Genomic DNA, 23,504 nt, shown 5'->3' with positions numbered 1-23,504 from the left:
TCATTGGACAATGACTGAAAATCTATTCTTACCATAAACTTCTTTTTTTTTTTTTTCTGCTTTAAAATTTCATCCTGGGCATTTTGCTGTTATTATAATCATGATTATTTTAACCTTACTTCTTCTACAAAATAAAGAGCATAAATTTCATTGTATCATTTTGGGACATAAGCATCCGTGATACAGTTTATGAAATTCGCTCTAATCTTTACTAGCATCAAACACCAAAAAATACTTAAAAACTTTGCCTATTCAAATCCCATTAATTTATTTACCCAGGAAGTAAGGAAGAAAGAGCAGCGAAGCGGTTTATATATATATATATATATATATATATATATATATATATATATACATACAAGGTCGGGATAAAATATCTAAAAACACATCAAAAATATAAATATTAATTTAAAATATAAAATTTTAATACTTTTTGTCAAAAAAATCTTTTATAACCCTATTGATAAATTTTGATAAAATGTCAACACAGTAAATGAATTTAAAATAAATTTAGATATTTAATTAATAACTTTATTTACTTTTGAAAACCTATAAACGAGATTTACTTGTTAATTCTTATAAGACATATCATTGAAGTTATTGAGAAGTTTAACACGAAAACTTTTATTTCAATGTATAAATATACCAAATAGATTACCACTTTAGAGTCGGATTCAATTTAAACATTTGAAACAACTTTTCTTAATTCGAAGGAAATTGAATGGCAGTGATTTGTTTGCATAAATAGAAAAATAAGGGTTGAAATTGAGTAGGCTAAAACGTCAAGCGAAGGGTTTGGCTGGTGTCGGATGGCTTTCAGTTTGCTTTGGTGAATTGAATTCTTAATTAATTTAATTAACACATGTGGTTCGTTGACTTTTAAATATACCTAAAAATGGATATAAAATTAAATATTAAATTAACATATTATTATTATTTTATTATTTTATTTATACTTAATTAAACGATGATGTATCATTTTACCAATGTAGGTTTACAGTGGTTCCTTAGAACACAATTCAAGCTTCTTACATAACAAAAACAGGATAAACTTTTTTTAGCATCTGCCAATTCAAAAAGGAAAAATCCACTGTCAAATAAGTTTGTTCGCCATACTGGCCTCTGACCGTTTAACTTTCTACGTGTCCAACAGACCCCAACTCTATCACTTAAGTAGACGACACGTGTACCTACCCTCCTTGACAGCTCCCTATGTATCCAGCCTTAAAAAGTACCAAATTTACAGGATATGCCACTGGCGTATTGGAGTAATATTATACCGTAAGATATTATACATTATCCAATAAGCAAGCGTATTCACACGAGAGAAATACAGTAAATCTATATATCCCTGGATTCATGCCAAAAGCCTTAAATATTTCCTAATATTCTCTCTCCCACTACGGTCACGTATTTCTCTCTCTAAAGCCTCTTCACACTGTCGGTGTTAGAGATCTTGCAGTTCCCACACTCTTCAGCAACCTTGAAAAGCAATAGCTGGCTGGTTTAAGATCCAAGAGAAGAAGAAGTTGTGGTGATTTATTTTATGTTGTGTTATGTTAGTCGTTGTTGATGGTAATTTCTTTCCGAGCCGAGTGTGTATGAGAAGAGGACTTTGGTGGGACTGTGGGCTTGTTATCAGAAGCAGGGGACGATGGGGCAAATGCGGTTGATTTGAATTCATCTTTTTTGTTTTTTGTAATTTTCTCAAATTAAATTATGCAGCAAGATCAACGAAAAAAGGTATTTATACCGTACCCTTCTTTGTAATTGGTTTAGTTCAGTTCGAATTTATTTCATTTTGTTTCTGATCACATCGGACCTTATTCTCTCTTTGTTTCCGCTTTCGGTTTGTTTTGTTTTATCTTGGTGTGATGATTCTTTGCAAGTGGATAGATTACGCGTATCCGAACGATTCTAAGTTTGTAACTGCTGGCATTTGTTGGGACTTGATAAATTAGTGTTTCCTTATTATGCGATCAGAATTAACCGATGGAACTTGATAATCTCATTTTTTATAAAATTACTTAGAATTAGACAGCTTTTTAATACACTGACTCTTGATTGAGAAGACAATTCTCTAAGTTGGCTATCAAATTTTTTTCTTGGAGCGGAAGATGCAAAGTGGTACATGTAAGAACTCATTCATTTCAGCGGTAAAAGTTGCATTAGGAAAATTCCATATTTATTTTTTCGCTTCCTTTTTTCTTTTGGGATACTCCGCAGTTCTTCTTATATACATCTTTGAGAAAAATAATTTATACCCGATTAACAATATTGATATTGATTACTTTTTTTTTTTTTTTTCAACCATCTATTATCTTCTACTATTTTCGTAAAATGCTATACTTGCTATATCATGAGAGAATTATAAAAGGATTCAATTAATGTAACATGGAAAGCAAGATACGCATTCCCATAATGTATTTTTACATGTTTGATTTTTTTTTTTTTTTAAAAAAAGATTACAATGAGTCACAATGGTAGCATCTGGTTGATATGCTTTTAACCTGCATAGTGCTTATAAAACATTTGCAATCTTGTTTTAAAGACTATGTAGCTGTGTACAGTGTGTATAAATGTGCTTACTAATCTATTTGATTAGTATGTGTTGGTATGCTAACCTGACTTGTGTTTCTGTTTCTAGAATTCTTCAGAGATGGAGTTTTTCTCTGAGTATGGTGATGCTAATAGGTACAAAATTCAGGAAGTTATTGGGAAGGGAAGTTATGGTGTTGTTTGCTCAGCCATTGATACTCAAACTGGTGAAAAAGTGGCAATTAAGAAAATAAATGATATTTTCGAACACATCTCTGATGCTGCTCGTATTCTTCGGGAGATAAAGCTGCTCAGACTTCTACGTCATCCTGATATTGTAGAAATAAAACACATTATGCTGCCTCCTTCTAGAAGGGAATTTAAAGATATTTATGTTGTTTTTGAGCTCATGGAGTCAGATCTCCATCAAGTCATTAAAGCCAATGATGATTTGACACGAGACCACTATCAGTTTTTCCTTTACCAGCTCCTTCGTGCATTAAAGTATATTCACACAGGTATGTTTACCCTGTAACTCATGCTGTCACTCTATTAAGTTTTTTACTTTTCTTCATCTTTTTTAACCCAAAAGTGGGGGTGACTAATTGCAATAAACGTCAGATGCAGAAGTTGTAGTTCGAAAGACATTATCATTTTATTATTGTTCTTGTCATACTATTTTATACTGAACAATCTGTTTTACTTACCTTACATCTGAGAACTACATTTACCTTTATTTCTACAAACTGCTTTTCTCTGTATATTTGCCAGACCCTTCAACTTAGATAATCTGTATTGTTTTCATTCTATATTCACATATTTTTTCTTCTATTTCCCCATTTTCCCCACCTTTTTTCAGGAGGGAAGTACATATCTAATGTTATGTAATTCATTGCAGCAAATGTCTACCATCGAGATTTAAAACCAAAGAATATATTGGCCAATGCAAATTGTAAACTGAAAATCTGTGATTTTGGGTTAGCAAGAGTTGCATTTAATGACACACCTACTACAATTTTCTGGACGGTATGAATTTTATAGATGTTAAATTTGTGATTATTGTTATATTAGTTTCTTACAAAATGTTTATGTTATAAAGTATGTTATCTTTCCGAATATAGGAAATTACTTTGTAATTGTGGTACATTTACAGGATTATGTTGCTACAAGATGGTATAGAGCTCCCGAGCTCTGTGGATCATTTTTTTCTAAGGTATGGCTTTGCTTTTTTTTGAACTAAATGATGCTGTAAACTTTATACAGAATTGTCTGATGCTTTATAATAAAAAATGTGCAACGTACTCAGTTTAGTGGCCTATCATTAATTCTAGCTGTGCATAAAATGTGTTTGGAGACCAGTGACTTTTTGAGAATCATTTCAACTTTGGAAGAATTAGAACCATGACAATTGTATGATGTCCCTTGGTTTGTATGATTGAAAGTAGTTGAGTGCCTAGCTAGATGCTACATATGATTGAGTTATCTAATATAGGTCTCTTTCTAGTTCATTGTCTGGTGCAATGGGAAACCTGTAGTCAAAATCAATATTTTTATGATATTTTTTATGTCTTCTTGCTCTGGCAACTTCTGGTAACTTTGGGAAATTTAATTCTTCTTCCTTTGTGACTTAAAATCTCCAATTTTGTTGAATTGTAACATATGATGGAATTTGGTTTCAGTACACACCAGCTATTGATATATGGAGCATAGGTTGCATATTCGCAGAGGTGTTAACTGGGAAGCCCCTTTTCCCTGGAAAGAATGTTGTCCATCAGTTGGATTTAATGACAGATCTGCTTGGCACACCTTCATTAGATACTATCTCTCGGGTATTAAAATTATTTTTTTGATAATATCGTTGTGTTGCTGAGTTTTAAAATTTCTCCATCCCTCTCCTAGTCCTATCCCATGAAAATACATGTCTTTTTCATATATATATATTTCAGGTTAGAAATGACAAGGCAAGGAGATACTTAACTAGCATGAGGAAAAAGCAGCCAGTGCAGTTTGCACAAAAATTTCCAAATGCAGATCCTTTGGCTCTGCAACTGTTGGAAAGGTTGCTGGCCTTCGATCCAAAAGACCGGCCAACTGCTGAAGAGGTTTATTATTAGATTATAAGAATTTTTACTAAATATGGTCTGTTTGGTTTGGTTATAAATGATTTGGTTTGGTGTTCTTTCAGGCACTGGCAGATCCTTATTTTAAAGGACTAGCAAAAGTTGAGAGGGAGCCTTCTTGTCAGCCAATTTCAAAGATGGAGTTTGAGTTTGAGAGGCGGAGGGTTACAAAGGAGGATATCCGAGAGCTAATTTTCCGGGAGATATTAGAATACCATCCTCAGTTGCTTAAGGACTACGTGAATGGAACTGAGAGGACAAATTTCCTTTATCCAAGGTTATACCTTTCTTGGTTGATGTTTTGCAGTTTTGATCTTGTTGAGCTGAGTTCATGATCTTTGGGTCTCTGCATTATCCTGACTTTTGGTCCATTTTTTTTTTACAGTGCTGTTGATCAATTTAGAAAGCAGTTTGCACATCTTGAAGAGAACAGTGGTAAAAGTGGGCCAGTAATTCCACCTGAAAGAAAGCATGTATCTCTTCCTAGGTAGGGTCTTTTGTCTACTCATTTACTTTTGCAGTCTCTAATTATTGTGGGTAATCACAGTTGTTATTTTTGCCTTTCCTGGTAACCTGTGGACAAAATATCAGGAAATTATTTATTTTATGTTTACCATTATTGTAACTCACATTATTTATTTATATTGGGTGATACATTAGTCAGTTTATATTAGATTTAATGTTGTCCCTGTCTGAGGGCTTGATTTGAAAGAATAGTGTTGATTACAAGTTTAGCTCCTATTCATGATCCCTCTTCATGTGTAAGAGTTAGAATGGGAGCATGAGTGTGAGTGCAAGTCTGAGAGCATCAATTTCAAAATACCTGGTGATGCTGTTTTTTCTATCTACGTGCACACTATTAAAGGACTCTTTCTTTATTGGTTTTAATTATTTATAAATATTTGTCTTGGGAACTTTGTTTGCTTTCTAGTAGCTATTCACATTTTGAGGGTACATTTGTTTCATGCTTGATTTGTGTTTCTTGCTTTACTTCATTTAGCCCAAGTTCAAAATAATAAACTGTTTTCTTTGATAATTGTAGGTCAACAATTGTACATTCAAATACAGTAAATCTCAGGGAACAACCAAGTTCCAGAGATCGGCAGGCGGCTGCGGAAGAGGCATATAATAAGAATTCCAGGGAATCAGAAGGAATTCCTGTAAATATGCCAAGGACCTTGGCAGCAGTACAAAGATTTCCATTGGGTACTCTCACTCTCACTTCTTGTGCTCCTAGTGTTGTATCTGTGATTCTTTTGTTAGCATGTAATCAGATCGGAACTGAACTTGATGTTCTCTTCAGCCAAACCAGGAAAAGTTGTGGGGCCAGTTGTACCATACGAGAATACAAGTGTGATGAAAGATGCTTATGATCCAAGAACTTTCATTAGAAGCGCAGTCCTTTCTCAGGCAGTCCCTAGTGCTTATTGTTACCGCAAATCTGGCACAGGAAAGCAAGAAAAATCAACTGCAATGGATTCTGAGAGGGAATTGTCTACCCAGGAAAAACAAGGCCCTCAATGCCACATGGGAGCCAAACTTACACCAGATATAGCAGTCAACATCGACTCCAATCCATTTTTTATGAAACGAGTGGGAGTGAATAAGGTGGACCGAGGTAATGATAGAATTGCCATCGACACAAATCTGTTGCAGGCAAAAGCTCAGTATGGTGGGATTGGTGCTGCAACAACAGCCGCTGCCGGTGCCACTACTCAGAGAAAGGTTGGGACTGTTCAGTATGGTATGTCAAGGATGTATTAGAGAAAGGATTAGAATCAGAGGCAGTGGTGTAACAGTTTGGCTGAGTAGAGCAATCCCTATTAGTGGAGTGTTCCTATAAAAATATGGAGACGAGTAGAAAGGTAGGATTGTAAGTTAGGATGTGTAAAAAGAAGCTGAGGATCTGGGGTGTCCTGTCTTTGATATATCTAGCTTTCTCAGGTGGAGTTAGGTGCCAGTTAAAGCTTGGTTTTGGGAAAGACTATATGTTAGTGAAAATATACATTCAACCCATGACAGAAATATCACTCACTCTATTTCGCACAGTTCATTTTTTTTCATGATAAAATAAGAAAAAGGGCTTACATATATGGTAGGTTGTAATTTATACAAGGATGTTATGCAGTGCAAGCAGACATGATTGGTTGACAACTAAATTGTGTCAAAGTATTGGTTTTATTTGTTCTGTGTTGTATTAATCGACTACATTACGAGGAAATATAAGAGGACAGTATTCACCAAAGTAATGTTCGAAAGTGAAAGCGCTAACATGTAATGTTTTTTTTATAAGACAATCCACAACAGCAATTAAGATGGGAATATGTGATGCATGTGTCCGTTATTGCTGAATTCAACCACCTCGACTTTTGAATTAGGGTCCCCCATGCCACTTTGTCCAATGGTTCTCATCTCCCTTGCTCGTTATTGTTATCTTGGATTTGTCATTTGTGTGCTTAAGAAGCCATTTGGCCATTCATTTGGATGCAATTAATATTATTAATGATAAGATATTGTTGGTTATGTCCATATGTGGATGATCTTGTACTTGAAACAGGTACATACGGACTCTCCAAGAAACAAAGAATATAACATATAATCAGAAAAAATAAAAATAACATTGTGAGTTATGGTGGGTCCGGAAGGATGGATTCCATTGGATCCAAGAACAATTAATAAATTAAAACAAAATGTGGTGCGTAAAAGCAACAAAAGATTACGTGGGTCTGATTGCATTGAGTCCCGGATGCCCAACACGCAGTATCTCTCCCGCAATCCCTGTGCTGTGCCATTTGTTTCCTTCTTGGAAACACCATTCCCACCACCACCACCTCCTCCATCACCACCGCCACCTCCATCCCATGACCAGCCAATCTACCCTTGAGGGGCTCCAGAGTAGTAGATGGGACCCCCTTCATAAAGTTTTTACGTGTCAGTCATGCTAACTTAGTGATTAAGATCATAGGAGAAAGAATGCACATGGGTGGTGTTGGGTTCAAGAAAATCATGTGCTAACATGTGCTCCCTCTCTCTCTTTTTCCCCCCATTTGTTTTGTGGGCCCCTTTTTTAATTTTCTCTTTTCTCTATTTGTATCTATCAAGCTACATTCACTCCACTGATCCTCACACGCTCTTCCACCCCCTTCTTCATTGCGCGTAACACTTTTTCCCATCTTCCGTGTGGAAGAGGAAGAACTGTTATACCATACTCATCATAATGCCACATGCAAGCACTCATTAGCTCACAATCACCACGCGATCTGATAGGCGAGTGAATGTACATCTCTACGCGAAACCAAAAGCAGGCCTCGCAAAGCCCAAACTCGGTGGACCCAAGCTTCGTTGGCATTGACATTTCTAGAGCTCGACAGAAATTTGACGCCATTTCTTCTCGTACTTAACTCGACAATCTCACTGCTGAGGTCATAACTCATAAACATAACCCTACTTCTCATTCTCTCTCTCAAGCTTCCTCGTTTTCTCTGGTCTGGTGTATTAGTATGGAGAACGCGCTAAGCTCAACAGCCTCCATGCCCAAATTTCGGAAGAGTGAAAGAAAAATAAAAACGAAAACCCACATGAAAGGTGAAGCTGCAGTGCATGAGCGTGATTGTAGTTGTCGGTGTAGCAAGAGAGGTGAAACTGCTAGTAGTGGTAGCTGTGAGCGGAGGAAGAGAAGAGACACGGAGGTTTTTGATAGAAAAGAAGACGACGGCGAAGATGAGATAGGTGAAGTGGAAAGAAAGATTGTGGTATTGCAAAGGATTGTACCTGGAGGAGAATCACTAGGGGTTGATAAATTGTTTGAAGAGACAGCTGGCTATATATTGGCTTTACAATGTCAGATTAAAGCCATGAAAGCTCTTGTTAGTTTTGTTCAGGGCCTGGAGAAGGAGAAGAGGAAATTTGGAGGTTGATGATGACGATTAATTATGTCATTACTTCATTACCAATTTTATCTGCTTTAAATTTCTTTTGCCAATCAGTATTGTTGGGTTGGGAGCAAAAGTATTCCTTTTTATTCTTATTTTGTTTATGGTATTTTATTTCGACAATTGACACTTCTCGGTGCAATACAGCAATGAGAAGGAAGAGGATGAATAGTAATGGTAGGAATATTGGAATATGAACTGATCTTCCTTTTTTAATGAAAGTAGTTTTAATGTTGACAGCTAGGAGCCTAGGAATTTTTGTGATTGGGTTTGGTTTCCTAAATGTTACAAAGAATATTATAAGGCCAAAGGGCTATTTCCCACCCAATGATTGCTGTTTTTTTATATATATTTTTTTATTTTGAAAATTCAAATACCTACTTATGAGCATTTAAAATTAATAAATTTTAATCTCTTAAAATTTTATTTCTTTTTTCTCCCTAAACTTTAAAAACTAAAAATTTTCTCTTAACCTAAGTTTAAAAAAATGACAGTTTCTCTCTAGGGTTTGGTTTTCAGATCTTCGATTATAAATCCGATGCTGTTGTCGATCGTTTATCTCTCTCGAAGTTTTCTTTCTCTCTAACGGTATCTCTCTACCTATTTGGACATCTAATCAGTATCAAATGAGGTTTGAAAGACGATGGGAGACGAAGAGCTTCGTCTTCCCCGATGAAGCTTTTCATCTTTTAGAAGAAGATTGACGTCGAACAGGGGTTCAAATGGGTGGAGGAAGACTGTCAGAGGAAGAGGAAGCTTCGAGAGGGATAGACAATCGGCAATATTGTTGGATTTAGCGCCAGAGATTTGGAAACCAAATCCAAGGGGAAAACTGTAATTTTTTAAAACTTCGATTGAGGAAAAACTTTTAGTTTTTAAAATTTAGGAGAGGAAAAAAAAGATTATATTTTAGTTTATTTTTAATATTATAGATAAAATAATGATTTTACTCTTATTAATATTAATTTTAATTATTTATAGATAAATATTTGAGATTTTTAAAGTTAAAAGAGGATACATGAGAAAATAATAATCCTTGGGTGGGAAATAGTCCTTTGGCCATGTTATAATAGCAAACTAAAATATAGAGAAAAGGACACTGAAGATTTACCCTGTTTGGGGCAAATTATTGTTGTCTTGGCGACATAAAAGTTCTCACTCATTCTTGGGCTTTACCATTTTATTCTTGCTTTCTGACACGGATACAACTAGCTCTTGCTTGGAGACAAACGTATTCTTTCCGCTCACCGGGCTTTTAACCGATTAATATGGTATGTATTTATTTTGATATATAAATAAATAAATATTTATATATATTAAAAATTATTTTATTTTTAATTTAAAATTATTAAATTATAAAATAATATATTTAATATATTTAATTATGCATGTTATAATTAAAACCAAACCATGATATTATATATGTAATAAAAATTTAAATTTAATATTTTTTTAAATTTTAATATCCTATCAATTTTGTTAATAATTTTTTAAAAGTCTTATCAACTAAAAAAGCACAATCTCTATCCATTCTAGCTCATTGGAAGATCACAACCAATACCCATTTAAATTTAACCCACCAAAATTACCACCTATTAAAAAAAAAAACAGTATCTTATAATGCTTTGATTTTATATGAATTTGATTGAATGGATCCTTTAATACAAGTTCAGTCATTGATGGTAATTTTTTAAATTTAATAGAATTGAGAGAATAATAAAAGTGAAAAAAAATTAAAATGATATAATAATTTAAAAAAATAAATAGTTAAATGGTTTTGATATTAACTTTTGGGCCTGTTCGGTTAATGGGCTAAAAGCTGAAGAGTCCACACAGTAAACCACGTGGTGGCCATACACATCAATTGATAATCAGCAATCGTTGATTTTTCATCACACATTCACTAACATATACCTCTCATTCCCTGAATTCAGGAATCAGAAACCCTAACCTAAAGGAGAGGTGGAGCTTTTGTGTGTTATCTGTCTGTTTGTTTGCCAAGGAAAACTTTAAGCTTTGAATAACGCTTTTGTTGTTTTCGCAGGATCATTGTAAACAATGGCAGAGCCAGAGGCTATTCTCAACGGCGTTGCATCAACTGAAACAGCGAATCAGACGGCGGAGAGTTTCTACGATCTGGATCAAGACAACAAAATAGCTGAACTGTCGATAAAAACGGAAGCTCTGGAGAAAGAGAACCGAGAAATGAAGGAGAGAATTAAAAAACTAAATATTGATATTGAAGGATCTGAAGAGGATCAGAAAGTTTTCGAATCAATTGCTGCTCGAGCTTTGGAATTGGAAACTGAGGTTGCCAGACTTCAACATGAACTAATCACGGTGACGAGCGAAGGGGATGAAGCGAGTGTTGAGGCGGCAGAGTTGAAGAAGAGTTTGGAAGAAAAGGGAGTGAAATTGGAGGTATTAGAGAAAGAAATTGATGGTTTGAAGACTGAGAAAGCTGATAATGAGAAGAAAGTGAGGGAGTTGGAAAGAAAATTTGGGACTCTGGAAGTGAGGGAATTGGAAGAGAAGAATAAAAGGGTGAGAGTTGAGGAGGAAATGAGGGAAAAAATTAATGAGAAAGAAAGGGAACTCAGTGGGTTTAAGAAGAAAGTCAATGATTTGGAGTCTGAATTGGATATTATTAAGGTTGAAAGGAAGTCAGTGGAAGAAAGTTTGAAGGAAACTGAAAGCAAATCCAAGGAAATGGAGGTCAAGATTTCTGAGTTGGAGGAAGAAATTGAGGAGGCGAAGACCCTTATTAGTGGACTGAAGGAGAATAAGTTGGACGGTTTTAATGGGAATGTGAGGGATTTCAAACTCTCTGTTGATGATGGACGGAAGAGTTTAAACATGCAATGGCCGGTTGTGGCTGCGACTGCTTCTGTTGTTGCCGTTGCTGTGGTTGGTGTTTGCTATGCGCGGCGGAGATGATTGCATATATGGGTCGCGGGTAAGCGATGAACTTTCAGTTTTGATTAATATAATTTATGTTTTATTTTTTTGGCCAGGCACTATTTTTGAACCCGGTATAAGCTTGGCTTAAGTTGATGATTTTTGGGGTGTTTTGGTGCTTGATTACTAGTTGACTCGTTTTGTTGAGAATACTAAATCATTCTATTTAGTTTTCAGAAGAGTCGTTATAATATTTTGTTCGCTGAGTGTAGTGTTAGACTTGGATTTCCTATTGATGAATCACTGTGTTTTGCCACATTAGTATGTGTAGTTTCCTTTGCTTTTGGACTGGATATTTTTAAATTCCAACATGAATTTTCCGCAACTGTTTGATTCAGGGGAATTTCTGTATGGACAGCACCAATTAGGTGGCTTAGTTGCCCTGTTTTCTGTATTTTTCATGCAGCGAAGTAGCATATATTGGATTTTATAGTTTATGCGTATATTGTCCGGACGGCTTGGAGAAGTTTATCTTGCCATCAAAGAGAAACCAGTCCTTGCCCAATAAGAAAAGAACTAATTGCATTTCACTGTTGTTTAACCGTCTACCACTGTTACACACCAGATGCTTTGATGGGCACACTTTTTTCATGAGGTCCGTCTTTTGGATCATGTTTGAGACCTATACGCTGGAGGTGGATTTGCTAGGGAAGCAATTTGTTTCTTTGATTTTCTAGTTCACTAGCTCAAATTTACTATTTTTCAGAACCACGGTGTTTTGTCCTTTCAACTAGATTTTAGATGTTCATCTTCCAATCAATATAGATACAGTTGAATAGCTCTATGTTGGTTCTGATGGTAGTTGGCAAATGTTCTCTATTTTTTGGACTTTGCTCATAAATCGCCTTATCTTTTCTGTAGTTTTAAATAGTTTCTCGGTCTGCCTTTGGATATCTATTTTGTAAGGTTGACCTCTCAGTGGATTTCTCTATCAAATAGTCAACTCAAAACTAGATTCGTCATTATTCTCTTTGTTGTGTGGCTATGGCCCAAATACAGTGGAAGGTTTTCAGCCTTGGAAGTTGCTACTGTTACCATCTACGATGGTTCCTACCACTAGATGGTAGTGGATTCAAGCCGGTTCAATTTTAGGTTCGAATAAATTGAAATTGAGGGAGTCAACAATAGATTTATCTTTTTGATTTTTGGTGAATTTTCTTTCTTTTTTCCTTCTTTTATGATTCTTTTTACTTTTATCTCTTTTTCATCCCTAACTTTTACAGCAAACTCATCATCTTTGTGAACTGACTTTTGTTTGGATTTGGGTTGACATACAAACACATTTCCAGTTTGTTAATTGTGCAGGACAGCTAGGTGCTGAAAACCAATGATACTTCATGTTCATCTAAAAATGATTGATGTCATATCATTCATAGTTAAATTAATAAACACGAAAATAAAGTTGATGTTTTCCAACAATTGCTTGATTAAAATCATCATAAATGAGACGAAGAAAATATCAATCGACCGAAAGTAGGCAAAAGTGATAGAAACAACAAAAATTACAGTACACAGTTTTAAATTTACAACATAATGTGGGATTCTTCAAGCTTTCTGCTCCGACGGCACTTGCCGAGAAGCTGTTTACGGGGAAAGAAAAAGAAAGCAGGAGCTGATGGAGATGGCAGGGCTAACGTAAATATCGTAAATATCTTTTCAGAGTAAATCTCCGGATCTCAAACTGTTTATATGGGGATAAGATGCGGTCTCTGCTGCTCTGTTCCAATCACTTCACTTGAAACATTAAATTAAATTAATTTTCCTGTCAACTTCAGGCCCAGTCTTCCATTCGTTTCAAAAATAGAATCTTAAAATTACAATTGTATCATGAAAAGAAAAAAACCCATAAATTTTCATCCTCAATTGATGGATAGAAAACACAATCTACTGGGACCATAATCCACAGTCCATAGTTGATCACCACAACTTACATACTCTCCTGCTTTATGTAAATCTTTCCCTATTTCTCATTCACAATCGCCAAGTTCATTTTTTGAATCCTTTTCAATTATTTTCTGAAATCGAAAGCAAGGCTTTTAGAATTACCTTGTTATAGGAAATACAACTAAAAATCATGCAGATTTTACAATCGATATAAAAGAGACTCTAGAGTCTAAACACTGGGAAATTAATATAAGTGTGCATGATAGTAGATCAACCACTTCAATTTATCTATCAGAGCGACGCAGAATGTCAAGAAGTCCACAGCAGCTTCTCCATGAAGTTGGTCGGAAATTGCCCTGAGTCAAAGATATACTAGGCTGTCAAAGACACAGTATTCAATAGACTATAATAAAGATTTAGCATTGGCTCAAACATTAATACTAACAATATGCAAAGAATATTATTATTATTTTTTTCATTCAATCTATGATGGTTTAATTCAAGCTAAGTTATATACCGGATTTCCAGTGCTTCCAGGAATAGTCTCAGGCTCGTTGGCCAATTCAGGGGGATTACAGGTGTCGTCAACAGTTCCTGAATTTGCCATTGCCTGGTTTAGTTCATCAACTTTTCCCTTGGATGATTCCTCAGTATGCTGTTCCAAAACTGGCAATTTTGTTTCCTCAATTCCCTTGGACACAATATCAGTTATAACTGGAGGAGCCTCGCTATTCTCCTCAGAAGAGGGCAAAATTATTTCCCCAATCGTCTCTGTCACAGCTTGAGAAACCTCATTTTTCTCATCATCAGAAGGCAAAGTTTCTTCCTCAGTGGATAAGTCATTTGTTTCATCAGCAGAAACACAGTTGCTCTCCTCCAAAGACTGCGAAATTCTGACTTCAGTTTCCTTAGATTCTGATTCAGCAATATCACCATGAGCCTCTGACATCTCAACTGCTACTTCAGCATCCTCAGTTAACTCTTTTGCAAGGGAAGCCTCTGGCTCATTTGGATCAACAACTGAGTCGATTATCGTTTTCTCCTCCTCCAATTCTCTTGAATCTACAACCTGAGGATCATCACGGTCAACATTTGCAGACTCAGGATTCCGATTATCAACAATTTCTCTCACTGATTCAGCGTCACCTTGAACCTCTCCTAACTCTTCAACAACTATTTTCTTATCCTCCTCCTGTGACTCCACTTTCTGGATCTGCTCTAGTTTCCCGTTTGAAGATTCTTCCATTTGGTAATAGTCTGTCCAAACTAATAATACAAAACAAGAAAAATATTTCTTTTTTCCTCTTCAACTCATATATTTGTCGCAGACTGGCAGTAGTTATCTAATTCCTTCTCTTCGAAGTATTCCAGCTCACAAGACCCCCTCCTTTATCATTACTTTAAACTTTTTTGGAAAAAAAACAAAGAGTTCAAACACAAAAAACTACAAGGCTTTGACAGATACCCTTACGAATAAAAATATCCATTAAAAATTTACTCAACTATTGTAACAGGAAGACTAAGGGATGAAAGTGTTTGAAATTGAAGAGCAGGTTTAGAATGGGAGATGGGAATTCCGATCTCATGACTAAAGCGATTGCCTGGTTGTTGAAACATCTTTTACAAAGAAGACAACGAATGGTAGATACATATCGTATACAAACAATGACATTTGAAGGTTTATCTTGCTAAGCAAACAGCAAATTTAATCTCTGTCACGGTAAATACATATAACTGAATTATAATACAAACTTAATACAAAATTACCATACCAATTTTAGGATTGTGAGTTTAAAAAAACTTTTAATATGATTCACAAAACTGGTAAAAAAATTTAAAATAAATTAAAAGCCGAGGTTTCTGTTCATGAATTTTCCTATTTTTTCATTTGGGTATATAAGAATTAGTACGAAATCTATTTTCTATATACAATGGCGAGAGTAACAAAACAAATACTACTCTTCTATTATGATGAATTGAATCAAGCCTACCCTCCACCATGAAAAAATTCTTAAAAACACTTAAAGCACAGAAAAAAGATGTTGGAGATTAAAGAGAATTTATGGGTTCAAAGTTTTTGTATGTCCAAATAAGAGGAAAAATCCCCTTTTATCCTTCTATAACAAGAGGATCAAACAAAATATTAAATTTCACTATCAATCTTAACCTTTCATATTTCAATTTCTCCACATTTTCGTCCTTCAACTTGTTAAAATTCCTCTTGACTAAATTCATTCAATTTGTTTTTTTTTCATAAAATCTCTTTCTATCTGTGTCACTTATTATGAAAATTAGACGTGAAAATTTATTTTATTTGCTTCACATTTGGGGAGGTGGCTTTTGCTTTGACGTGAGCGGGAATTTCAACTTCCAATGTAAAAGTCGCCGGTCCCCATTCCGCCGACCTTTATCTTTGTGCCATAAATTCTTTAATTAATGGAATTAAAGCCTCAACTTCAGTTGGTAGGTCTTCACTTCAGTCTCCATAATAATGCAGAGTTTGGCACCGCCGGCCACAACCCACAAGGACAAGGCCAAACCTATCCCAGAATTATCTTCCAATTTAGAACTACTTGGGATTACGGTTAAAGCATCAACCACGCATACAACCCCGTAAAGACATGTTAACTTGTCTAAACTCGAAGTTTAGTTGGCAAGTCTGTTAAAATAGGCTCATGATTTTCCTGGTTTAACTTGTCTTCTTCCTAAATAATGCAAATGAGTACTGTTCTTGCTGGAAATTATGGATAGAAACATTTCAAGTTGAATCAAGTATATTTCCCACCTCCAAAGTGCTTAAGCTAGTTAGGCATACTAAATTGTTGAAAACAGAGGTTTGATAATGAATTATAAAACAATACAATTGACACAGGAACTACATCAACTCCATACTTAAAATTTATAAAAAACATAAACTTAATAATTAATTAACTATATATTTACATAAATAATATATAAAATTTTTTAAAGGAAATTACAACTGCAACCAGGGACATACATCAATAAGCATACTGAACACCATCAGAACTCAGTAGACTATAGCACCAAAGGAAGATAACACTTGCTATTTGATAGCATGAAAAAGATTGATCATTATGGTCTTCCTTTATAATATTCCTGTTCCACATTGCAACAGCAACAGGAAACATTGCTGAAACCCAATCACTGTCTGCCGAAATCTATGAACCTTCTGCCATGCATCTGCACCTACAATGCAGGAGCTTCAAACGTCTACATTTTGAATGGGGCATAAATAGAAACGACGCTTGATCCATTGCCGCAATTTCTGTTTGTACTAATAAATGCCATTGTTTCTTACCCTCCAAATACAGTGCGCGCATTGCAATGTAACATGAGATGCCCAAAAAACTCCATGGGTATCATTTTTAACATAGACATAGCACCATTTTAGAGGGAACAAAATCTCTATCTCACTGAATTTAGTCAACTGCTGCACTTCCGGATCCCTATACTTAACACGACCCTTTCCCCCTTTTCTTTCCTTCTCCTACCAGCAACAACTCACCCAAGGACACCTCTATTAACTTAATCATACTAGCAAAACACAAACACCAAATCACCCTCAACCTTCGCAAGTCTCTCCACCCTTTCTACCAAAACTTCATCTTCTTTCAACATGAGGGTCATGGTTAATTATTAATTGATTAGCAGAGCCACTTTAACAAACCACAACTCTTGAATCACCCATGAATAACTTATCATCAAAAAAATTATTTATGGCAATCCTGATAGTGCTGAAGTCAAACTGTAAGGACTATGTATCTTTTATATCTTCCACATCTTTACACATGAAGATTGGGGGGCTATTTGAGGGTTCGATATTTCAAATTTGGGGACAGATGAAGATGAGAGTGTAGAGGTTGATAGAGGCGACTAACTGTCATTTCAGCAAAGTTTGGGTGGAAAATAGCCATTGGGCTTTTCAAATAAAGTATAGCCATGTCTTTAGGAATGTATCAAAAGGTGACTTCTCGTGTGCTGTAGATCCACCATTCCACAATAAAACAATGGTCTGTTCCAACTGAAACGTGATAAGCCAACGGGAAATATATTCCTCCTTTCCCTAATCATACAAAATTTGTAAGGCCAAAGGACATCAGAAATATTAGTAGCACATCTCGGCAACAATAAGAAATTTAGCCTAACTAATCTTGCATTAATTTCATTAACTAAATTAGCTTAGTTCTTGGGAGGACTATGCATACGATTCCAAGACTAAAAAAATCATCATTTATTCTATTTTAGATAGTGTCAAACAGAAATAGGATTTAAAAGGACAAGAGTTTCCCAACAGCGACCATACTGGAATTCTGAACGAAAAAGCAAAACAAAGAACTAAAATTACATCAAAATTAAAACATAAAATTCAGTAGCTCTCATAATGAAGATACAAAATTTTGCTGACTGCCTAATTTCAAGATCTTCAATATTCATCAAATCATGAAAAGGAATACAGCAAAAATACCGTTCTATAAATTTAAACAAAATCTGACAGAAGTCCAGACAACCATTCTTGCTCTTCTGTAAGTCCAACCTGTAGTGAATGATTCAAGGAATTCTCTCCCACAAGCTTTGATAACTACCATAAATCATTATGGTACCGCCTCTTTCTTTGCTTTCCTTTCCTTCTACTTCCCAGGCCGGCTCTTCTTCTCCTTTTTTCCACTATAATCTTCCCTGCCTTTCTTCAAGGACAACCCTTCTTTGTTTTTCTTCTTTTGTTTGACATCGTCCACTTTTTTCATCTTCTTAATATTATCATCTTTCTTCACCTTGGCTACCTTCTTCAGTAGTTTCTCAGCTTTCCCTTTATCCCCCTCCTTCCTCTTCTTGCTCGAAATTTCAGCACCATCTGTTTTAATATGCTCACCATCATAGCTTTCGCCAATATCTCCTTCACCATCATCACTTTCCTCAATATTTCCTTTATCATCATCACTTAATAATGTCATCTTCTTATTATTATCATCTTTCTTTACCTTGGCTACCTTCTTCGGTAGTTTCTCAGCTTTCCCTTTATCCCCCTTCTTCCTCTTCTTGCTCAAAATTTCAGCATCACCTATTTTAACATGCTCACCTTGATCACTTTCACCAATATCTCCTTCACCATCATCAGTTTCCTCAATATCTCCTTTACCATCATCACTTCCCAATTCATCCTCATCAAACACCTCCCGGATATTACTATCCATATATCTAATCTCATGAATCCTCCCTTTCTTCTTCGACTTCTTTTTAAAACCATCAGTATTAACATCCTTAACATTCTCTTTCTCCACCTCCTCATTAACAATTTCCTCTTCTCTAACCTTGATTCCCTCAATCTTCAACTTAGTATCAGGCACAACCTGATAAACAGGCAAAGCCAAGCTCTCCAACAGTTTCAAATGAAACGACCTAACATTCCCCCACTTCCTAGGAACAATCTCCACAATTCCATTAATTGCAGCCATCACATTCTCCACAATCTCCTTCGTGCCCATTGAAACCTTCCCTACCTTCAATACACTACAAGTCCCCGTCCTCAAATACAACAAAGCCGACCCACAAACTTTCTCAATCTGCTCCTTCCAATTCTTATGCTTCAAATCCACCGGAACCGGAATCTTCTTTTTCTTGTAAAAATGCTTCCCCAACAACTTAGGCAAGAGTGGGACGACTCTTTTATCGGCAAAAAACATATCATACGAATCACATAGCTTCCTCTTAGCCTCAAACGGGCGATAATCAGTCTTCAATTTGGTAATCTTGATGACTTTGGTGATGGGCACGTTGTCGTTTTTAATTTTCTTTAATGCAGCGTCTTTAGTGAGAGTAGACTTGGGACGATCATCGATTATTAGGCAGAGTTCCGGTGGGTTGTCATCTTCTTGGCGGATTAAGGAGTGCGGGAGAGGGATTTTGTGAGGGTTGGTGCGAGATTTTTGTGGTATTTTCTTGAGAGTTAGAATAAGGTTGATGAATTCGTCTTGCTCTAAAAGCTGGGGCTTCTTCGTTTGGGATTTGGAGTTTTTCCATTTTAAGAGCGCGTTAACAGCTGTTTCTACAGTCTTTGAACTCACTCTCGTAGGAGCTGGATGGGTGGTGACCATGGTGGCTACTGGCGCTTGCTAGAAGAAAGAGGCAAGTATGAATTTCTTCTCGGCTCTGCTCTATTAGGGTTTTTTGAGACTCTGTTTTGGGGGCTTAGGGTTTTGGTAGGAGATCATGGAGATGGGCTGGGCCGCCCACATCTATTATCTGCTAGTTTCAGTGGGTTTAAGCCTCGTTTTTATTTTTAAATTTGGAAACTTGATCGAGTAAAAATATTATACCTTCACCAAAAGAAATGTCGACGTCGTTTCCTTCCGAGCTTGCATCACCACCATTGCCGGCAGCCTCAACGAAGTCGTTGACAATTCACGGCTGATATGATACCAAGAAAGTTAGAAATAAGAATAAAACCAACAAATTTAAAGAAAAGCCTCCATATTTCATGTACTTGCAAGTAGAGTGTCAAAATTGGAAGATCACAAAAAATTGATAAGTTGTATCGAATGAAAGTTGATGAGAGAAAGGGGGTGTTTATTTTTATTTTTATTTTTACCATCAGAGGAATATTCACTTGTTTAATCTATTCTTTTGGTTATTAAAAAACTGCAAACCACTAAATTTAAAGAAATGCAATCCACCTCTGTCGCTCCTCCTCCCTTGTCCAGGTATCCCATACCCAACCATTTTCTATACTTTGATCATCACCATCACCATCTCAAAGTTAAGAGGAGAAAACCCACTTCTCTCTCATTCCCGAATACTCAAATCAATTTTCAATACATTTCTTCCTTAACTCTCCCCACCACAAGTAACTGCAGCAAAGAGCATCAAAAGAAACTAAACTCAGATCAGATCCCCATTTTATTTGATCAACTCTACTCTTCCACTGACCCTAACCAAAACCCAGAACCTCAAAACCAAAAACAAGAAGAGGATAGCGACGAAAAGTGTCCTGCGCTTTTCACAAAGATGTGGTGGGCGGAAGTGAAAGCAGCTTTGGGCCAAAGAATTAACGTCGAAGGCCTTGTTTCTTCAGCGGTTGTTTTGGTTAAAGATCGTCACTTGGTGCTTCCTCATGTTTCTGTGCCCGATATAAGGTACATTGATTGGGCGGAGCTGCAGAGGAGGGGTTTTAAAGGTGTTGTGTTTGATAAAGATAATACTATTACTGCTCCTTACTCTTTGACACTTTGGGGTCCTCTTGGTTCATCAATAGAACGGTGTAAGTCGGTGTTCGGTCAAGATATTGCGGTGTTCAGTAACTCTGCTGGTAATTGTTTGGCTTTTATAAATTTGCTATTTGCTGTTGTACTTCCTCTTTTCTCTTTTTTGATAATTTGTATTTTGGTTTTGATTTATTAGGTCTGTATGAGTATGACCATGATGGTTCGAAAGCGAGGAAGCTTGAGGAAAAAATTGGGATTAAAGTTATAAGGCACAGTAAGTTTTTTTTTTTAAAATTATTATGCTTAGTTTAAGCTATAAATTTATTACCAAAGTATTTTCTGGATGTTTGATAGGTTCTAACTTGATGTTAGTGTTATTTGTCTCGCTTGTTTAATATCCATCTAACTTGATGTTAGAGTAACCTGTCTAGTGTTTAATAGCTTCTAAATTAATGTTAGAATTATTTATCTAGCATGTATAATAACTTTTAACTCGATTTTAGAGTAATTATATACTGAATGTGGTTAGTCAATTGTATAAATTCCAGATTATGGCAAAGGTATTTTGTTTATCAAGTATTGATGTGAAGAACAATATGTTATGTTTTCAGGGGTGAAGAAACCTGCTGGAACTGCTGAGGAGGTTGAGAAACACTTTGGCTGTAAATCTTCTCAACTTATCATGGTAAAAATACATAGAATTAGTATAGTACTTCACATTATGTATTTTCTTTTCTGTCGTTTTAACTTCAATTATGATTAGCATAATATTGATTGTGGCAGGTGGGTGATCGGCCTTTCACAGATATAGTTTATGGGAATCGGAATGGATTTCTGACTATATTGACTGAACCATTAAGTCTTTCCGAGGAGCCATTCATTGTTAGACAGGTTGGTTTTCATTTCTTGATTCCAAAATAGGTCAATAATAAGAGGTTATACATCAATTGTGCAAATTGCTGGGTCCTTGGCTCTCTATTCTCTGGCAAGATCATATCTTCTGTAAACAATCTTCATCAGATCCTTCAGTTTAACATCTATGCTTTTTGTAATGGATTTTTAAAATTTAGTAATGAATTCAAAATGGGTTGATGACTCTGGCCAAAATCTGTCAGTTATAGTGTTGTTGTGACTGTCTTATAGTCTCAACTTTCTGTTTGCTGTTGCCGGTTTTCGCTGTTTGGTTTAGATTACCCAAATCATTGAAATTAGCTTCTACATATTCCTATTCTTTTTGGAGAAACAGTTATTATTTCATCCTACATATTCTGTCCATCACCTGTTCTGCTGTCAGTGGGCAGTGTAGCAAGCCCTCATTGTCCCTTCTGATTCTTGATCATTAGTTGTTCTTTTGCTTTTCGAATTTTTATTGTTTCCAACATTTTCCTTGTTTTGCAAATGACTGTTGGTGTATTTTATATTGCTATGTGTGTTAAAGACATCCTTCTAGCCGGAAGATGTTACAGGAAATTCAATAATGGTAGGTGTTATATTTGAAAAATGCACACAAACACTATAGATGGCATTTAATCATCATTTTTGTGTAAAAGTCTAGGTTCAAGAGTGGCATTCCATGAAGAAGATACATGTAGGTAGAAGTTTAATCATCTTTCAGGTTCACCTGGGAAGTCAAAATGGACCGGAGTTAATTTCCAATGCAAATTTCTAAAGCAGGGTAACATAATAAACAAAAGGAGAAATTTTGTTTAATAAAATCAAGGTAACATGCAACGCAGTTATAGTGAGCTAAGCGAGTTCTCTTTGAAGTATTTTGTAAAGTGAAACGAACCAACTAAGTGGTGAAATGACATTCTAGTATTTAGATGGAAAGCAAGAGTGTTTTGTTTGTGAAAACAATCATCAAACCACAGAAAGAATCAGCAAAAATTTGGGCAAAACCAGAGTGTGTTGTTGCCTAAGAGTTGCTTCTCTATAAGTCTGCGCTTTTCTTTGTGGGCAGTTTATGCATAGATTTTTTTGTTACTTCTTTTGAATATTTTGATTGATGATAATAAAAAAATGAATGTTACAGGTGAGGAAACTTGAAGTGTTTCTAGTGAAGCAATGGTTTAGGAGAGGGTTGAAGCCAATTAGTCACAGTCTACTGCTGGATGCCATGCAGTGCGTGAAAGATCCACCACATTCATAAGAAATTTGTAGGTATGGTTGCCTTCCTGATGAACAAATGTAACTATTAGTCAGAACCTGTGTTTAAGGCCTACAATTTGCACCCCTCATTGCTCTACCTTATGCAGTTGCCATAATTCAATTCATTGATGAGCCTGTCTACTGGTTCGTAATTTCTGTCATTTTTTTTCAACTCTGTGGCGTATGTGGAAAAGCAGAAGCTGAGGACTGCACTTGATCAACTAACCTGAGCTTCTTTCGTAACTGGTTGTCACTCTACCTCATTAGTGTTGATTCAAGAAGAAGATTGATGATGGAAATCCACAGGATGCTGGAGATGGCACTGCATTCAGGCAATGACTAATAGTGCAATAATTATTTAGTCAAATGACAATTTTCTCTCTTGAGCAATAACATCCAATTTTGCTTATAGCTTGAATCCATTGATCTCTAGTAGAAGTCACTCTGATATCAAATGTTGATTGTGCTATAATTTCGTTGGGTATGTTATAAACTGTAATTATAGGGGCCTTTTCCGGGTCAAATGGTCAAAGTCTTGGACTAATAAGTGCAAGCACTTGTCTTTAACTTGATGACAGACAGGTTTAAATTAAAGTCTGGAAATGAACTCAGTATTGAGGCTATCGAAGATATATTTTCTTTGCATACTAACTAATGAAGTAAAATGTTGAAGAATCAATCGAAGTGGATTGCCAAATGTTTCT

The 23,504-nt window shown here is 35.7% G+C and overlaps 6 protein-coding genes across 16 annotated transcripts; 4 read left to right on the top strand and 2 right to left on the bottom strand.

The window, feature by feature from the left end:
- Positions 1–1,363: 1,363 nt before the first annotated feature.
- LOC123216739 (mitogen-activated protein kinase 20-like) lies at positions 1,364–6,812 on the top strand. The gene is made up of 10 exons (XM_044637293.1): positions 1,364–1,743; positions 2,648–3,056; positions 3,437–3,564; positions 3,692–3,751; positions 4,218–4,367; positions 4,485–4,640; positions 4,724–4,935; positions 5,044–5,145; positions 5,701–5,864; positions 5,962–6,812. Exons 1-10 carry the CDS (start codon positions 1,720–1,722, stop codon positions 6,420–6,422), a joined length of 1,866 nt encoding a protein of 621 aa, XP_044493228.1. The 5' UTR covers positions 1,364–1,719; the 3' UTR covers positions 6,423–6,812.
- Positions 6,813–7,969: 1,157 nt separating this feature from the next.
- LOC123216741 (transcription factor PAR1-like) lies at positions 7,970–8,829 on the top strand. The gene has a single exon (XM_044637294.1). It carries the CDS (start codon positions 8,159–8,161, stop codon positions 8,573–8,575), a length of 417 nt encoding a protein of 138 aa, XP_044493229.1. The 5' UTR covers positions 7,970–8,158; the 3' UTR covers positions 8,576–8,829.
- Positions 8,830–10,434: 1,605 nt separating this feature from the next.
- LOC123216712 (peroxisomal and mitochondrial division factor 2-like) lies at positions 10,435–12,967 on the top strand. 7 transcript variants are annotated; one of them, XM_044637237.1, is made up of 3 exons: positions 10,435–10,552; positions 10,635–11,546; positions 12,854–12,967. In XM_044637237.1, exon 2 carries the CDS (start codon positions 10,649–10,651, stop codon positions 11,525–11,527), a length of 879 nt encoding a protein of 292 aa, XP_044493172.1. In that variant the 5' UTR covers positions 10,435–10,552; positions 10,635–10,648; the 3' UTR covers positions 11,528–11,546; positions 12,854–12,967. The 7 variants fall into 7 exon arrangements, with proteins under 7 accessions (XP_044493172.1, XP_044493170.1, XP_044493173.1 ...); XM_044637235.1 differs by having other exon boundaries at positions 12,838–12,967; XM_044637238.1 differs by lacking the exon at positions 12,854–12,967 and adding an exon at positions 12,455–12,701.
- Positions 12,968–13,376: 409 nt separating this feature from the next.
- Positions 13,377–14,912, bottom strand: LOC123216713. 2 transcript variants are annotated; one of them, XM_044637240.1, is made up of 2 exons: positions 13,950–14,912; positions 13,377–13,809 (listed from the first exon to the last, which is right to left on the bottom strand). In XM_044637240.1, the coding sequence occupies exons 1-2, from the start codon at positions 14,676–14,678 to the stop codon at positions 13,717–13,719; spliced, it is 822 nt and encodes a 273-aa protein (XP_044493175.1). In that variant the 5' UTR covers positions 14,679–14,912; the 3' UTR covers positions 13,377–13,716. The 2 variants fall into 2 exon arrangements, with proteins under 2 accessions (XP_044493175.1, XP_044493176.1); XM_044637241.1 differs by having other exon boundaries at positions 13,377–13,788; positions 13,950–14,857.
- Positions 14,913–17,669: 2,757 nt separating this feature from the next.
- On the bottom strand, positions 17,670–19,681 carry LOC123216835 (ribosomal L1 domain-containing protein 1-like). Its single transcript, XM_044637439.1, has one exon. The coding sequence runs from the start codon at positions 19,543–19,545 to the stop codon at positions 18,082–18,084; it is 1,464 nt and encodes a 487-aa protein (XP_044493374.1). The 5' UTR covers positions 19,546–19,681; the 3' UTR covers positions 17,670–18,081.
- A 254-nt stretch (positions 19,682–19,935) lies between these two features.
- Positions 19,936–23,423, top strand: LOC123216836 (phosphatidylglycerophosphate phosphatase 1, chloroplastic/mitochondrial). 4 transcript variants are annotated; one of them, XM_044637443.1, is made up of 6 exons: positions 19,936–20,756; positions 20,849–20,926; positions 21,264–21,337; positions 21,436–21,543; positions 22,685–22,808; positions 22,998–23,423. In XM_044637443.1, exons 1-5 carry the CDS (start codon positions 20,114–20,116, stop codon positions 22,799–22,801), a joined length of 1,020 nt encoding a protein of 339 aa, XP_044493378.1. In that variant the 5' UTR covers positions 19,936–20,113; the 3' UTR covers positions 22,802–22,808; positions 22,998–23,423. The 4 variants fall into 4 exon arrangements, with proteins under 4 accessions (XP_044493378.1, XP_044493376.1, XP_044493377.1 ...); XM_044637441.1 differs by having other exon boundaries at positions 22,908–23,423; XM_044637442.1 differs by having other exon boundaries at positions 22,685–22,812.
- Positions 23,424–23,504: the final 81 nt, after the last annotated feature.

This window comes from Mangifera indica, chromosome 5 (assembly GCF_011075055.1).
Source record: "Mangifera indica cultivar Alphonso chromosome 5, CATAS_Mindica_2.1, whole genome shotgun sequence".
Taxonomy (NCBI): Eukaryota; Viridiplantae; Streptophyta; class Magnoliopsida; order Sapindales; family Anacardiaceae; genus Mangifera; species Mangifera indica.
The sequence above is the reverse complement of the archived record's forward strand: the minus strand, read 5'-3'. Positions and strand labels throughout refer to the sequence as shown.

Excerpts from the sequence above, each read along its gene's own strand:
- LOC123216739 (XM_044637293.1), top strand. The coding sequence starts at position 1,720 with ATGCAGCAAGATCAACGAAAAAAG. Across the intron at positions 1,744-2,647 it reads AGCAAGATCAACGAAAAAAG|AATTCTTCAGAGATGGAGTT; the intron begins GTATTTATACCG and ends TTCTGTTTCTAG. Across the intron at positions 3,565-3,691 it reads CTACTACAATTTTCTGGACG|GATTATGTTGCTACAAGATG; the intron begins GTATGAATTTTA and ends GTACATTTACAG.
- LOC123216741 (XM_044637294.1), top strand. The coding sequence starts at position 8,159 with ATGGAGAACGCGCTAAGCTCAACAGCCTCCATGCCCAAATTTCGGAAG.
- LOC123216712 (XM_044637237.1), top strand. The coding sequence starts at position 10,649 with ATGGCAGAGCCAGAGGCTATTCTCAACGGCGTTGCATCAACTGAAACA.
- LOC123216713 (XM_044637240.1), bottom strand. The coding sequence starts at position 14,678 with ATGGAAGAATCTTCAAACGGGAAACTAGAGCAGATCCAGAAAGTGGAG. Across the intron at positions 13,810-13,949 it reads CTGGAAGCACTGGAAATCCG|CCTAGTATATCTTTGACTCA; the intron begins GTATATAACTTA and ends TGTCTTTGACAG.
- LOC123216835 (XM_044637439.1), bottom strand. The coding sequence starts at position 19,545 with ATGGTCACCACCCATCCAGCTCCTACGAGAGTGAGTTCAAAGACTGTA.
- LOC123216836 (XM_044637443.1), top strand. The coding sequence starts at position 20,114 with ATGCAATCCACCTCTGTCGCTCCTCCTCCCTTGTCCAGGTATCCCATA. Across the intron at positions 20,757-20,848 it reads GGTGTTCAGTAACTCTGCTG|GTCTGTATGAGTATGACCAT; the intron begins GTAATTGTTTGG and ends TTGATTTATTAG. Across the intron at positions 20,927-21,263 it reads GATTAAAGTTATAAGGCACA|GGGTGAAGAAACCTGCTGGA; the intron begins GTAAGTTTTTTT and ends TTATGTTTTCAG.